The 15,823-nt window shown below is 46.3% G+C and overlaps 1 protein-coding gene across 4 annotated transcripts in view; it reads right to left on the reverse strand.

Annotated features, from left to right (window-relative positions):
* Positions 1 to 3,519: 3,519 nt before the first annotated feature.
* Positions 3,520 to 15,823, reverse strand: part of DOK5 (docking protein 5) — a 154,365-nt gene continuing 142,061 nt past the window's right edge. For all 4 annotated transcript variants that reach the window (XM_044927491.1, XM_006063677.3, XM_044927489.1 and 1 more), the window contains 2 exons: positions 12,866 to 12,986; positions 3,520 to 4,226 (listed from right to left, as the gene is read on the reverse strand). In XM_044927491.1, coding sequence (XP_044783426.1) covers positions 4,162 to 4,226; positions 12,866 to 12,986 — 186 coding nt within the window. In that variant the 3' untranslated portion in view covers positions 3,520 to 4,161. The remainder of the gene's footprint in view (positions 4,227 to 12,865; positions 12,987 to 15,823) is intronic.

A 15,823-nucleotide genomic window follows, 5' to 3' on the forward strand; every position in this document is an offset into this window, starting at 1 on the left:
CATTTAACCAAAAGAACTTAAAATGTCAATAGGAATGAAAAGTACTGTGTTTGTGTGGAAACTGCAAAATGATTTCCTTTGTTCAGGACTAAAAGGAAAAGTTTGTGTTAAAAGTTGGTACAGTATCGTCCTCTGAAAGGTCAAGATCGTCCACCCTCTCCCCTAAAAACCATACAATGCCCCTTTATATGAACGGATGTTCTCCTTAGTTTTTCTGTTTCCTGAGCAATTGGCTTAAATAATTTGGCTTCCGGGTCAGGCACTGTGAAGGCAGGTACGCTGCTTGTTTTATTCACACCGTATTTTCAGCAACTCCCACTCAGCCTGGGATATCCAGAGATGAGACAGAATAAACACTTGGTAAATGAATAAATGAAGCACAGAAACCAAAGCTGTCTTGCCTGGAAAGCATTTTAATAACTACTGCCTTTTAATCATTCTGCCTTTTAAGTTAGGTAAAAGGTCTTTTTGTGCATGCTGCGTGCTTAGTCCAACTCTTTGCGACCCCATGAACTGTAACCTACCAGGCTCCTCTGTCCATGGAATTCTTCAGGCAAGACTACTAGAGTGGGAAGCCCTTTCCTCCTCCAGGGCATCTTTCTGACCCAAAGATAGAAGAATCTCCTGCATTGCAGGTAGATTCTTAACCATCAGAGTCACCAGGGAAGCCCCAAAGGTCTTTTTTTAGCCCTGGATAAAATAAGCATGCAAAAGGGAAGACAAAATTTACCCCCCACCCCCATCATACATCTGCCAAAAAAAAGAAAAGTCACTTTTCTCATCATACAATTAAAACAGAAACAACTCTAAGTAAAACTATGGAGTTTAATCTTTAGATTTCAGTTTATTTGCAATATTGGTGGAAGCGCTTAAGAATTCAGTTTGGATTACGTACAAATCCAGCACAGCTCTGAAATGTTACCCCTTCTCACACTCGGGTGTTCACCAAGCAGGTTAAGGATTAGAAAAAGAAATTTCAAAATAACTTCAAATCACTATTTCTCTTATTTAAGGCCAGAGATTAATGTGTTTAAATCTCTCATGTTGTCTACCAAAACCCCTGAAACTGACAAAAGACAGTCCTGGGGGTGCTTTCAGTGGGGGTGACTCCAGCCAGTCACTTGTTCTGTAAATAGATTTACTGGCACGTGGCCATGCCTCTCCGTTGAGGATCACGGTCTACGGCTTTTTCTGCAATACAGTAGGAACAGAGACGCCGTATGACCCAGAAAGCTAGAATATCTATATTCTGGCCCTTTAAAGAGAATATATGCTGCCCTCCAAAGCAACATGGGTAAGGGATACACAATTTACACAGTCTCGTGAGTCAGACTGCCCGGGTTCAAATGTGTCTATCATTTAGTAGCTGTTGACATAATCAAACAGGAAGGCCGTTAGACTGGGGTGGTCCTGGGTGGCCTACTGGAGCAAAGCAAAAACGTAAGCCAGAGTCAATGCGCTAGAATTCAAGAAAATGAAACTTAGGAACAAGCCATCACAAACAGCCAACTAGTCTCTCCCAGATAAGGCAACCGCTTCAGCCATAGGCAGTCAAGTGATTTCCTTGCTTTGCCTCCAAGTATTCTCTATAAAAACTGCATCCCCACCCCACCCCACCAGCTTGTCTGTGGAGCTCTTCTAACTATCTTTGGTTTGACGTTGCCCAATCCCAAGAGACGGATACTCAAATAAACTTTTTTTTTTAAGCCATGCCATGGGCATGTGGGATCTTAGTTCCCTGATGAGGGTTCGAACCTACACCCCATGCAGTGGGAGCCAGGAGTCTTAACTATTGGATCACCGGCTAAGTCCCTCAAATAAACTCTTTTAATCTGCCTCGGTTTATCTTTTAACAGAGCTAAGAGATCTTAGGCATATTTTTAGATTATTTAAACTCCTTAAGGATCAGTTTCTCATCTGTTAAACAGGAACAATAATTATACTTACCTCATGGAGCTGTTGAGGATTGAATTAAGTAAGATAACACAAGTAAAGGTCTAAGAATAGCAGAGACAATAAGTAGAAGCTGTTAGGAGACTCTAATAGAACTCTAACTCCTTTTTGTCAATATGTTTCTTTTTTGAAAAGTCCTAAAAGAGTCTCTGGCTTATAGTTACCTACATTCAGCAACATTTCTTCACACACTCATTAGCTGTAGACTTGCTTCAGCAATCCTGACTTCATTAAAATTATAATTATTTCCTTAATTCCATTTCCTTTATCTACTTCTTTAACTTAATCCCCCATGCTGGCTGCCAAGGCCCTGGGAATCAGGGAGAACCTCTTATGAGATAGTTTTCAACAAGGAAAAAAAAAAAAAATACATAAGAGCCAGATAGAGTCAGGAAAAATGAACAGTGAGTGAACTATCAAACGTGTGTGGCAAACCAAATTTTTAAAAGATGAACAGAAATATGCCTGGGAGAACAGGATGAACCAGAAGGATGGGAAGAGGACATGGAACACAAGTGCGTCCCAGCAAAGCCATCAGCGTGAAATCGTTTCTGTGTCCCTAAGCCACTAATTAATTCTCAGCTGAACTTAACCCTCCTCCTCCAGGTTTCTCCACCCCTGAGAAAAACACATCCCAACCAGCAGCATCCTTGGAAACCCCAACCACCTCAGATCAAGGCGGGATTTCAGCAAGACCTTTGGGGTTTCATTGGTCAATCTCCATTTTAGGAAATTATGCACTTTTTGGAAGGAGCATTCTTGGGACTCAGCAAAAACACTTTTTTTTCTCCTTAGTGAAAATAATCATTTTGGAAGGATCGAGCCCCATGCCTGGCATTGAGAACATATGCAAATCAATGTTAATTTGCTTCCCGTTGCAGAAAGAATTCCATCCCAAGGATCAGGGTTTATTCCTCTATCCATGGGTTCAACGTATATTTCTCAAGCATGAGCTATGTTCTAGGGTCTGGGAAATAGGATTGCCAAATTTAGTAAGGAAAAATAGAGACCACCCAGTCAAGTTTTAATCTAAGACAGACAACGGACATTTGTAAGTATAATCACATCCCATGCAATACATGTATGCTAAAAAATTATTCACTGTGTATCTGAAATTCAAATTTAACTGGATCCCATATTTTACCTGGCAACGCTACTGAGAATCGAGTTGAGACCAAGACAGACCTCATCCCTTATATAGCTTTATAGCAATTCTAACCTCAGAAGCTCACAAGACTCAACTCCCATCTGGCATTTTCCCAGTGGGAGAGTCTAGGGAACAGACTGACCGTCTCTTTAGAAGCCATCACTTCTGGAGGCCCATTTAGCAGATGCCACACTGTACTGGAATTATGTCCTTATTTCCTTGTCATGCCCCTCTGCATCACAAGAGGCCTGGGACGAGCAGATGCTCAGCACAGACAGCTGAATGAATGAGTGAAGAAACACATACACGGTTGGATTCTATCAAATGCAATTCTCAGGGTTCACACTGAAGATATTCACACACCTTCAGAAACACTGGAGATACAGAGAAAACCATGTAGCCAGAAACCCAAGACCATATGGGTGAAGAACGATCTTTTATTTTAAAACGTTTTTGGAAGGTACATGGAAGAAAATAAAAGCTTTCTTAAAAGGGAGGGAGAGGGGAGATGGTGTAAGAAATTGTAACCCTGGTAAATAATATAAAGGGTGCTAGGAAAGGTGACTTCTTAATGTAATAGGTCATACTGAGTCAAAGCACTGATTTAACTAAGTGGGAATATAATAAAATATGATGGCCCGTAGTTAAGCAGAACCATAATATTAATAACTGAGGAACATGGTTTAAACAAATAACAAGTAATTAAGAGCCATTTTATTGTCAGTACTGTCATACAATTGAAACACTCAGAAGGAAAATAAATCACAAGAATCCGCAAAAGGGTAAATTCAGGGAGGTGCAGGGCACACGGTATCTACAATAGAAAACCACAGCCGTAAAAGAGGGAACACAGAGTCGATATCTATAGAGCAGGTTTCAAGTATGCTAATTTTTTTTTTTTTTTTTAAGAAAGAAAAGGGGAAAAAAGAAAAAGAGTATTGCAGAGTGTCCCAAGGACCACACAGGTAGGCAGGACGCGGAGCTGCTTGCCGGCACGGCTCCCCAGGCACCCTCTGCCCGTCCGGGTGGGTCTGTGGCTGACACAGCTCACGCCAGGCCCGTCAGTGCTCAGATGGGTAGGTGGGAAAAGTCTCTGTTCGATGAAGCTTCAGAGGGCTGGTGACACCTTTTCCAAAAGAGAGTTTAAAATCAGCAGTTGCAAACATACCAGGTTAGCTCATCGCAAGTTTCTGTATAACAGACATAAATAACGTAGGATACAGAATGCTTTTCCCCCAGAGGCTACTCCCAAGGATACGCAAAGGAGAGTGAGACCGCACTGAAAGACGGGGTGCTTAACACATCACTTGCGTGTGGCCTTTGCACTGCTGCTGCCGCTGCTGAGTCGCTCCAGTCGTGTCCGACTCTCTGCGACCCCAGAGACGGCAGCCACCAGGCTCCCCTGTCCCTGGGATTCTCCAGGGAAGGACACTGGAGTGGGTTGCCATTTCCTTCTCCAGTGCAGGAAAGTGAAAAGTGAAAGTGAAGTCACTCAGTCATGTCCGACTCTTTACGTCCCCATGGATTGCAGCCCACCAGGCTCCTCTGCCCATGGGATTTTCCAGGCGAGAACACTGGAGTGGGGTGCCATCGCCTTCTCCAATGCATGACAGTGAAAAGGGAAAGCAAAGTCGCTCAGTCATGTCCGACTCTTTACGTCCCCATGGACTGCAGCCTACCAGGCTCCTCTGCCCATGGGATTTTCCAGTCGAGAACACTGGAGTGGGGTGCCATCACCTTCTCCGGGCCTTTGCACTGGCTATGTGCAAGCCAGGCTTCCCAGGTGGCTCAGTGGTAAAGAACCCTCCTGCCAATGCAGGGGACACGGGTCCCATCCCTGGGTCAGGAAGATCCCCTGGAGAAGGAAATGGTAGCCCTGTCCAGTAATCTTGCCTGGGAAATCCCAGGGACAGAGGAGCCTGGCGAGTTACATTCTAAGGGGTTGCAAAGAGGTGGTAACAACTTAGCGACCAAACAACAACAATGCGATCAAACCAGGAGCAACGAGGGGCAACGGCCTCCTCGGTATTTCATCAACCAACTCCTACACACAACAGATTTAGGGAAAACGAGATACAATCAAAAGACTGGGGAATCTTTTGGTGAGAACACCCTTTGGAAACCAGGTCAGAAATAAGACAATATTGTATTTATTCCTAGGCAATCCTGCGGTAAAGGAGGACCCCTTAAAAGCCATACAGCCTTTATTATTTCAGGTTTAAGTTCCAAACCAAGGACAATGAAGACGTCAGGAAGGCCAGGTCAGGAAGAAGTCACACAAGGCCACTGTGAGTCTCCTTTGTGACACAGGACAGGGGCTGGCGAACTTTATAAAAGGCCAGATATGAAGTATTTTAGGTTCTGCAGAGTGTACGGTCTCGTAGCAACTACTTAACTCCACTGCCTGCAGCACAATAGCAACCAGTTAATCTGTAAGGAGTGGGCGTGAATGTTCCCATGAAAGCTTGTGAACAAAAACAGACCGCAGCCGGATCGCCCGGGAGGCCAGCTAGCCATTTCCGGTGGCCGGAGCGCTTGATTTGATAAACGCAGGAGGTGCTCTACTGCCATCTGCTGGCGAAGGGCTGCTGCTGTCCAGTTGCGAAGTCTGACTCCACGACTCCAGGAACTGTTCCTGCCACGCTCCGCGGCCCTTCACTATCTTCCGGAATTTGCTCAAATTCAAGTCCATTGCATCAGTGATGCCATCCAACCATCTCATCCTCTGTCGCCCCCTGCTCCTCCTGCCTTCAATCTTTCCCAGCATCAGGGTCTTTTCTGGTCAGTGGGCTCGTTGCATTAAGCGACTAAGGGTTACCACACGCAGAAGAATTTACAATGCAGATCAGTGAAGAGCCCTCAGAAGTGAACAAGGTAAAATCTACACTACAGTTCAGACTTCCTGGAGCCAAACATGTAGATCAAGCCAGTCTAACAACACGGGGAAATGGCACCTCGGCCAAGCAGAGCATCCCGCCCCACCAACGCGCGCTCAGAACGCTGGACGGAGCAGGAAGGCTCGCAGTGGCGCCGGCCCTACGCCCTAAGCGCATCTCCTTATCCCAACAGCCCTGGGCTCCATCACGGCCCCGTCTAGTCCCTTTCTGACATAAGAAATCGTGGATTCAGATATTTACATGCCTCAAATCTGAACCATAAGAAAACTATATATGTATCATACAGTCACTGGTACATATAGCGGTGACTATTATTAGAGAAGTTAGAATATTAAAATATCCCAATCACTAGAGATCATTCCTTCCAGCTTCCCAGTCATTTTACACATGAATTCAATTCTCCAACACACACACGCACACAAACGCATGCAAAGGTCACACACAGAGGTCACAAGCTGGCACTGGCCTGTGCGCCCTCTCTGTGCCAAGCCCTGTCCTCTGGCCTGCACGGGGCACAGAGCACGCGGCATTCCTTGTCGACATTGGGTAACTGCACACCGGTGAAGGCCGGGCCCTCCGCCTGCGCTCTCCCCGCCACTTTCACCAGGGAGCCCATCGCGCCACACTGGCTGGTCCTCGTGGCCCCTACAGACATGCGAGTGTGAGACCCCGGTTTATCTGTTATCATTCTAATTTGCTCGGACCTTAATCTACTTCTCTCTTACTAGATGCACACACAATGTACGTAGATGTGTTAGAATTAATACTGAAAAACCAATGTTATAGAGAACAAACGGTGGCTGTCAAGGGGGAGGGGCTGGGGGACGGATGGATGGGAGTTCAGGACGAGCAGAGGCAACTGTTCTATCCAGGAGGGACAGACAAGGCCCTGCTTACAGCACAGGGGGCTATAGTCAATGCCCTGTGATAGATAATGGAAAAGAGTATAAAACGAAGGCACAGGCACCAGGGGTAAAGGAACCTGCCTGCAAATGCAGGAGACATAGAGACCTGGGCTCGATCCCTGGGTCGGGAAGATCCCCTGGAGGAGGGCATGGCAACCCACTCCAGTACTCTTGCCTGGAGAATCCCATGGACAGAGGAGCCTGGTGGGCTGCAGTCCATGGGGTTGCAAAGAGTCAGAGACGACTGAAGTGACTTAGCACACATATATGTATGTGTGTGTGCGTGTGTGTATAACTGAATGTATACATATATATGTATAACTGGATCACTTTGCTGTACAGCAGAAATTAATACAGCATTGTAAACCAACTATACTTCAATAAAAGATAAATTTTTAAAAAGAAATAAAACCCAAGGTTAAGCCCTCCAAAGTAACCACTTGCTCAAAAAATCTATCCTCCTTAAGATAAAAATGTAAATTGCACGACCTGGAACCAACCCTCTGGAGGAGTTATTTCCATCACATGGTGTTCACTTTGGAAACACCCGCGGTGGCAGAATTTCCACCCAAAGGCAAGCATATACAATGAAAGAAAGACCCCTAAACCAGGAGTCAGAACCCTGGAGTTATAATGTCAGTCCATCCATCCACTGGCCATGTGATCTCGGTGAGTACTGACCTCCAAGGGTCTCAGTTCTGCCTTCATTGAAATGGAGTCTCTGGCCAACTCCAACTGCTGCCAGGTGAGCCAGGAAAGGCGACAAGGGAGGCGCCCATAGAGTGGCACAGACATCTGATGCAGCTCATTGATTTCCCACGAATATCCAAAATCACATCACGCTGGATCAATGATATAAGTGCCTATGTTTTTCTCACTTTTGCTTTGAAACAAGGGACGCTCTCTTCAGAGGCAATTTCTACAGAAGAGTTCTAAACATTGAGAAATGGAGAGCCTTAGGATTAAGGGCAAAATTCCTAAGATGTTAACTTAAAGAAGGAGGTGAGGGAGTTTAAGAGGAACATTGCCAAGAAGCTGGACACACCCGGCTCTCTCCTAAAAGCCTTGATGCACCAGTCACACTGCTTCCTTTCTGTTCTTTGAAAATCCGAGCTCCTTCAGCACCAGGGCCTTTGCATATGTTGATTTCTCTGTGGATAATGCTCAATAGGACTCCTCCAGATTCCAGGTCTTGGGGTAAATGGTGCAGCCCCTCTAAAGAAGTCCCTTTGTGACCCTCCTCCCCAAACTGGCAACAACTCTGCTTTACCATTCTCTACTACAAACACTTTCTTTTCAATATGACATGGACCAAATTTGAAATTAAATATGCGTGTGTAATTGTTGGCTGTGGCTCTCCTTCCGACTATAACCTGTAGGAGGCAGAAACAGGCCTGTGTAGTAGCCCCAGTGTGGCTCCATCACCAAGCGTAATGCTCAGCATAAAATAGATGCTCAACTAACATTTATCAAACAATGAATGAATGGAGACGAGAGCCTCAGCTCCACGACACAGGTGATCCTGGACACATTACTAACTTCAAATTCTGTGTCTTAGCTGCACAGGGGAATAAAATACTCCCAGGCGGCTGCTTTGCAGTCTAAACGAGATCATGTATATTACGTTCTGGCTTTCCTAGTGGCTCAGTCCGTAAGGAGTCTGCCTGCAATGCAGGAGACCCCCTGCAGTACAAAACACTGCTGGCAGCACAGGGGACCCAGGGTCAATCCCTGGGTCAGGAAGATCCCCTGGAGAAGGGAATGGCAACCCACTCCAGTGTTCTTGCCTAGAGAATCCCAGGGACGGGGAAGCCTGTTGGGCTGCCGACTATGGGGTTGCACAGAGTCGGACACGACTGAAGCGACTTAGCAGCAGCCGTACTTTTTTGGAGGAGGGTGATATCAACCAGGGTCAGGACAACATAGAAGACAACTGGGAAAAGGCAACTCGTTTTATACAATGAATTCTTAGAAGAAGCCTGTGAACACCGGGCTCAACATACAGCTGAGTGCTTCTATTTCATGTATTTTTCCCCAATTCTCACGATGAAGCTCACATGTTAATTCTGTAAATGCCTAAGCAGAGAAGAGAATTTAGTTTTGAAACTGGAAAATGGGGTGGAGGAAGCAGCGAAGATGGATGAACACATCTTAGGGTACGCGGGTGTCAGACCCAGCACGCTCCTCTCCTCACCGACAGCAATAATAAAGCGGTAAATCCAAGCGTCAACCAGTAGGCGGCGCGCTAGCACCAAATTTGGAGAGGAAACAGTTCTCAACCCTCTTGGATAAATTCCCTCATAAAGCTCTGCATGATTTCCAAGGTTAGCCACTGGATCCGTCAGACAAAAATCAACCTGAAATACATGAGGGTAGGTGAGTTGGCCAGAGGAATTACAACTCACGGATACCAGCAAAACAAGATCCGAGGCGCTGTGTAAGCTCATCATGGGACACACACAGGGCCACGATGTTACTCATTTTCTCAATTTCTTCTTTTTCTGGGGGTGGGCAGAAGGGAGGAATAAAGGCAGGTGGGACAGGTGGGATGCGTGTGAGCCTGCTCAGCTGCTCAGTCCTGTCTGTCTCTTTAAAACCGCAAGGACTGTAGCCCGCCAGGCTCCTCTGTCCATGGACTTCTCAACAAGAAGACTCGAGTGGGTCTCCATTTCCTCCTCCAGGGATCTTCCCAGCCCAGGGGTGGAACCCGTGTCTCCTGCGTTGCAGGCGGCCTCTACCGCTGAGCTACCGGAAGCCTCACAGGTGGGATAGATGAACGTTTCCCATTTATTCGTCATGTGAATGACCACCCCTGAGACGTGAGATAATTTTATGTAGTCTGAACATTTTTTAAAAATCTATCAAATTTAGTGGTAAATTGAGTTTCCAAGCTATTCAATACATACACAGCACATATTAGCACTGTATCTCAGTGAATACTGGTGACTAAGAAGCAATCCCAAGATAAGACAAATATAGACAAATCTACATAGAACTTGCTGATGAGGTACTATCTCGGAAACATTGGTTATAAATTGAGTACCAAAATAAAACACATTTACATTAATTCCTACACAGGTAACAAAAGTATGTGAAAACAAATAATTTGATGAAATAATTGATACAAAACATAAAGAAGAAAAATCACTGAAGCAATTATAATGCCATTCTCGTGCACAGAAATATTCTAAGATAATAGGATATTTCATTGAGTATTAGCATGCAGTCAAAACAGGAAAAATGTAAGAATTCTATTGGGAGCTTAGGTTCAATGAAGGTTATACTATATAACAAACAATCATAGTTTTAATTATCATCTTCAATCCTAGACACAATCACCTTCAAAAGACCCTATACAATTACCAGTCACAAAGTTTGATAACCCATCATCTCTGCAGGGATTCCATGGCTTTTTTCTTTCTTATTATCACTGGAATTTATTTCTTCAGAAACTAAGCAATCGCTATCTTTAAATTCCTGTCTTGCAGGCACTACGACTGTGCTCATTTGTAAAATCTGTACCAATAAACCTGGACCTACTTGTACAGTGATGCACGCAGACCTCATTTTCTGCTTCACTGCATTATGCTTACAGATTTGCACTTTGTTAACTTTTTAAAACTTCTTTTGATTGAGTATTTTGGGGCCTCATCATGCAGCACTCGGGATCCCAGTTCCCCAACCAGGGATCGAACCCATGCCCCCTACCATAGAGGCAGTGCAGGTTCTTAACCACTGGATGGCCGGGGAAGTCCCTATATATTTTTTAAATAGCAGATTTGTGGCGATCCTATGCTGAGTGACTCTGTTGGTACCATTTCTCCAACAGCACCTGCTCACTTCGTGTCTTTGTGTCACATTTTAGTAATTCTCGAAATATCTCCAGCTTGTTCATTATTATTATACTTGCTTTGATGACCTGTGATTGGTGATGTTTGATGTTACTACTACGACCCACCGAAGGCTTACATGATGGTTGCATTTTTTAGCAACAAAGTGTTTTTGAATTAAAGTATGTATATCTTTTTAGACATACAACCTGTTGCACACTTAATAGACCACAAGCTAGTGTAAACGTAACTTTAATATGCACTGGGAAGCCAAAAAAATTCGTGCAACTCGCTTTATCACAATATTCTCTTTATTGTAATGGTCAGGAACCAAAAGGGAAAGTGAAGTCGCTCAGTTTGCCACCCGTGAACTGTAGCCCACCAGGCTGCTCCATCCGTGCGATCCTCCAGGTAAGAAAACTGGAGGGGTTGCCATTTCCTTCTCCAGGGGATTTTCCTGAACCAGGGATCGAACCCGGGTCTCCTGCATTGCAGGCAGATGCTTTACCCTCTGAGCCACCAGGGAAGCTAATATATATACAAAATCTGCCTGAATCTCATTACTGTTGAGTGTTGGGTTATAAAAATAATAACAAACTTAACTATAAACTGAACTGAAATATAAAGGCTTATCAAATAACCCCACGTCCGATTCTGATGAGCCGTTTGGTTTGTGACTTGCTGTATTTGACAAAAACAACGCAAACTTCTCAAAGGTGATTTTCCTCCTTCATGGTGATGTTTTGTGTTGTTCTGCTCCGTGTCTAGAGGTAACATTACCACCACTGTTTTTCTGGAATTAGTGGGTCAGTAGTCCTTGGTGATGTAGTCCCTAGAAATTTTATGGAATGGTGAACTTGAACTAAGCCATAAAGAATACTGAGAGAAATTCTCAGTGGGGAAAATACGTCTGTACCAGTGGTGAGAACCATTTCTGTGACAGTAAGGGAACTGGGAGAAGGCCTTGTCAAAAGTGATGGGGATGTTTATTTAGGTCTGTAAGGCCTGATAGAGCACTATGTAACTTGTGAATCTTATTTTCAGTAATTGGAGAAATGTGAAAAAGCAAAGAAGATAGTCTGAAAACATGGTCAAAAGCAATTTGGGGAAGCAGGAGCCATAGTTCAGGTGGTGTCCAGGCCCGTGCAGCAGTTAGCTTCTAAGTGCGTTCTGCACCAGTGTGGGAACACATGGAGACCAGGAGATTGACTAATTTCTGTGCTTCCTAAGTCAACTAAGGCCTGTGTTGGCAGAGAATTGTTGTGTTCTAGGCCAGTTATATTCAATAAGGGCCTCTAGTAATTATAAGTTCCTATAGTTAATTCCTGGAGAAGGAAATGGCAACCCACTCCAGTGTTTTTGCCTGGAGAATCCCAGGGATGGAGGAGCCTGGTGGGCTGCCGTCTATGGGGTCGCACAGAGTCGGACACTGAAGCGACTCAGCAGCAGCAGCAGTCCTTGGTGATAATCCCAGATTCTTTCAGCTGTGTATTGTTTTCCAACCGTAATACGGGCTTTTTGCATGCAGGTAAATTTGCATTTTTTTGTTGTTATGGTTGAAGAAGTTGTGTCTATATGCTAGAAAACAGAGTTGTTTTCTTTGTTGCAAACAGATGCAGACATTGTCAGAAGTAGCTATATAAACCAAGGAGCACACAAACCATATGCTAACAGCATGTAAAACATCTGCTCTAAACTTAAGATTTTAAAAAATATGACTACACCGTCAGGGCCCTGGTAAGACCTTTAGTCTTCGGTCATTTCTGATGAACGCCTACTTGTTTTGAAAGGGAGTTAGGTTAGTTAAAATAACTGTAAAATGAGGGTCTCCTTCATGTGACATTTCCTCTGTCCAGATTGCCCTGAGGATGTTTCGTTTTTGTCCTCCCCACATGACAGGCGGGGTCTCAGGGCCCTGACTGGGGATGGAGCCCGTGACCCCTGCCTCAGAAGCACGGGGCTCTGGGGGAAAGGGAACTAACCTGCGGGGAAGGACGCAGCATCTGGGAGGACTCTGGCCTCCGTTGCGCCCCGCCCCGGAGCCCCGCGGAGCCACGCCCTCCGCCACGCCACGCCCCCCGCGGAGCCACACCCTCCGCTCCAGCACCCGGCCCTCCGCCCCGCCCCGCTCACCTTGCAGGCGGTACAGCTGCCCCGTGCTGTGCTGCCGGGTAATGTGCTGCCAGTAGGCGCTGCGAGGCAGAGGCACCATGGTGCTCAGCGAGGCGGCCCGCTCGCTCATCTTCACCTGGAGCTGCAACGGAGGAACAGAGCGCAAGTCAGCAACCCAGGGCTGCGAGGGCCGACCCGGGGAGCCCCCCCCCCCCCCCCCGGGAGATCCACCAGGGGAGATCCACCCGGGGGAGCCCCACCCAGGGAGATGCACTCGGAGAGATCCACCTGGGAAGTCCCGCCCAGGGAGATCCCCCCAGGGAGATCCACTCTGGGAGATCCACCCGGGGGGCCCCCACCTGGGAGATCCACCTGGGGAGCCCCACCCGGGGAGATCCACCCAGGGAGATCGAGGGCCTCGGAGTCGGCCATCCAGAGCCAGTGGGCTGGCCCGTGGGGGAGCACGTCTGTCTTTGCTGACTTGGCAGCGCCCGTTCTTCGTACGTTGGCAGCAGGGTATTGTTTTCTGGGCGGGAACTTCCAGCGACTCAGCTCAACCCACCTGGTCACGGTGGGTGGACTCCACTACGGATTCAGGGGTGGCCCAGGGACCGGAGTCAGGCCAGTAAGACACAATCCCTGGGGACATTCATTAGAACTTTTGTGGAAGGCAGAATCAGGAGAGGTAAGTTAAGGGTGTTTTGCCTGCTTCGGTCATTGCTGAATCCCAGGGTCTAGATCATGTCCTGAGGTGGTAAGTACACAGGAGGTACTTCTGGAGTTGAATGTGGGAGCTTTCTCATCAATGTAGGGGGTTGATGGGGGGACAGGAGATGGGCCTGGGGTCTATCCTGGCACAGTAAGAAAGAACAAGGCAGTCAGTGGACACTACTCTGAGGAAGAAAGCCAGGGAGAGTCCTGACGAGCTCCACTGAGGCCTTGGTTCCTACCTGAACCCAGAGGCTAGGCCGAGACCTCTCACTTACACCAGCCCATTACTTCTCAGTCTAAGCTGATAGGAGCTGGGTTTCAGCACTAGCATGGGCCTTCCCAGGTGGCGCTAGTGGTCAAGAATCCACCAGCCAATCCCGGAGATGCAGGAGACGCGGGTTCCATCTCTGGGTCAGGAAGACCCCTGGAGAAGGAAATGGCAACCCGTTCCAGTATCCCTGCCTGAAGAATCCCACTGACAGAGGAGCCCAGCAGGCCACAGTCCATGGGGCGGCAGAGTCGGACACAGCTGAGCACTCACACCATCACCAGAAGAAAACCTTTGTCTGCTCCCACAAGTGCCTGATCCCCTTCCAGATACTGAGGGGGAAGAGGAAGCTGTGGCTTTTGGCTCCAAGTATCTAAGAGGACCCATCCTAAAAGATACAATGTGAGGCTCCACGTCCTCAGGGAGGAGTAGGTCGTCTGTCTAACCACACTGGGGGACGATTCCAAGAGAAGACAGCTTAGCAGGACGACCAGGGAGTGACTAGAGGCATACAGGGACGACGCAGGAGGAAGAGAGGGTGGGGTGTGATCTGAGGCAGCTGCCCAGTGCCCCCAGCCCGGGCCCTGATCTGGACACAAACATGACATGCTTTTACTGTGTCATAGCACAGAGGTGATTCTGATGTCCCAGAGCTGCTTGCATATCAAATGATCCACCCCAGTCGGATAAAAACGTGTCCAGAAATGGGTTTAGACAAGGATGGGCGTTAGGAGACAGTCTGCACTCATGGAAAACTAGGGGCAACGTAAGCCTCCACGTCTCAGGGCCTGGCTAACTGGACACGCTGGAGTGCTTGGCAACCGCAAATCAGAGGACGGCGGAAGGAAACACTAAGAAGGAAACACCGCCATATTGTGCCATTACGGAAAAGCGAATCGCAGACCATTCTGTCTAGTGGGATGCCACCTTAATTGCTCATCTGAGAAAAGCTGGTATTAAATTTATCCACTTGGTTTCAGTGAGATGATGCCTGCTTAGCACTTGGCTAACAAACAGGCACAGGGAAGGAAGGATGTTCTGATGATGAGCATAAACTGCAATGCCTCCAGAAGATTCTTTTTAAACTCCCCACTCTGTACGTCTCATTGACATAGTAGTCTCAGGCATAATATCTGTACATTCCCTCAATAAAGCCAAAATAATACGAGACTTCACACCCTGGAATCCAAAACTCATTGGAGTTGATGTGGCGGTTTAGTCCCTAAGTCATGTCCGGCTGTTGTGACCCCATGGACAGTAGCCTGCCAGGCTCTTCTGTCCATGGGATTCTCTAGGCAGGAATACTGGAGTGGGTTGCCATTTCCTTCTCCAGGGGGTCTTCCCAACCCAGGAATCAAACCCAGGTCTCCTGCATTGCAGGCAGATTCTTTACCAAAGGATTCTTTACCCAATGAGACTGCCTCTAAAAAAAGATTATAACCATCTTTCCAAAGACTATTTTAATTTACATATCCTCTATTTTACATGTGATGGATTGAATTCTCTCTTTACCACAGTAGCACAATTACTTAAATGTGTCCAAGTAATTACACAGCACTAGATTCTGTGGGGACATATTTTCCCTAAACATGTCCTATTAAATCAAAAGGGTTAAAAAGTTGAAAACAAAGGCTAGTAGAAAAGTTCTGGGGCTGTTTTCCTGCTTCTGCAGAAATGAAAGTCTCAAAGTTTAACAGCAAAAACAAAAACCAACCAACCAAACAAACAAAAAAACAAACCTATTTAGCAGTGACATGTGGTGACGTTCAACCTCACGAACATGGAGTACAAGAAAATAAAGAGAGGAAAAGAACTGAATATTCAAGGCACCGATTATTTGCTTTTCTTAATAGAAAGGGATTATAGTTAAGATAGTAATATTTTTAATACAAAGAAAATATTTGGGAAGAAGCCATCACTTCAAATTACTCGCTACTTCACTGTGAACATACTTCTGCAGCCCAGCATGGTCTGATTATATTTTTAGAACGCTTACTTAG

This window comes from Bubalus bubalis, chromosome 14, assembly GCF_019923935.1.
Source record: "Bubalus bubalis isolate 160015118507 breed Murrah chromosome 14, NDDB_SH_1, whole genome shotgun sequence".
In the NCBI taxonomy this organism is placed as follows: domain Eukaryota; kingdom Metazoa; phylum Chordata; class Mammalia; order Artiodactyla; family Bovidae; genus Bubalus; species Bubalus bubalis.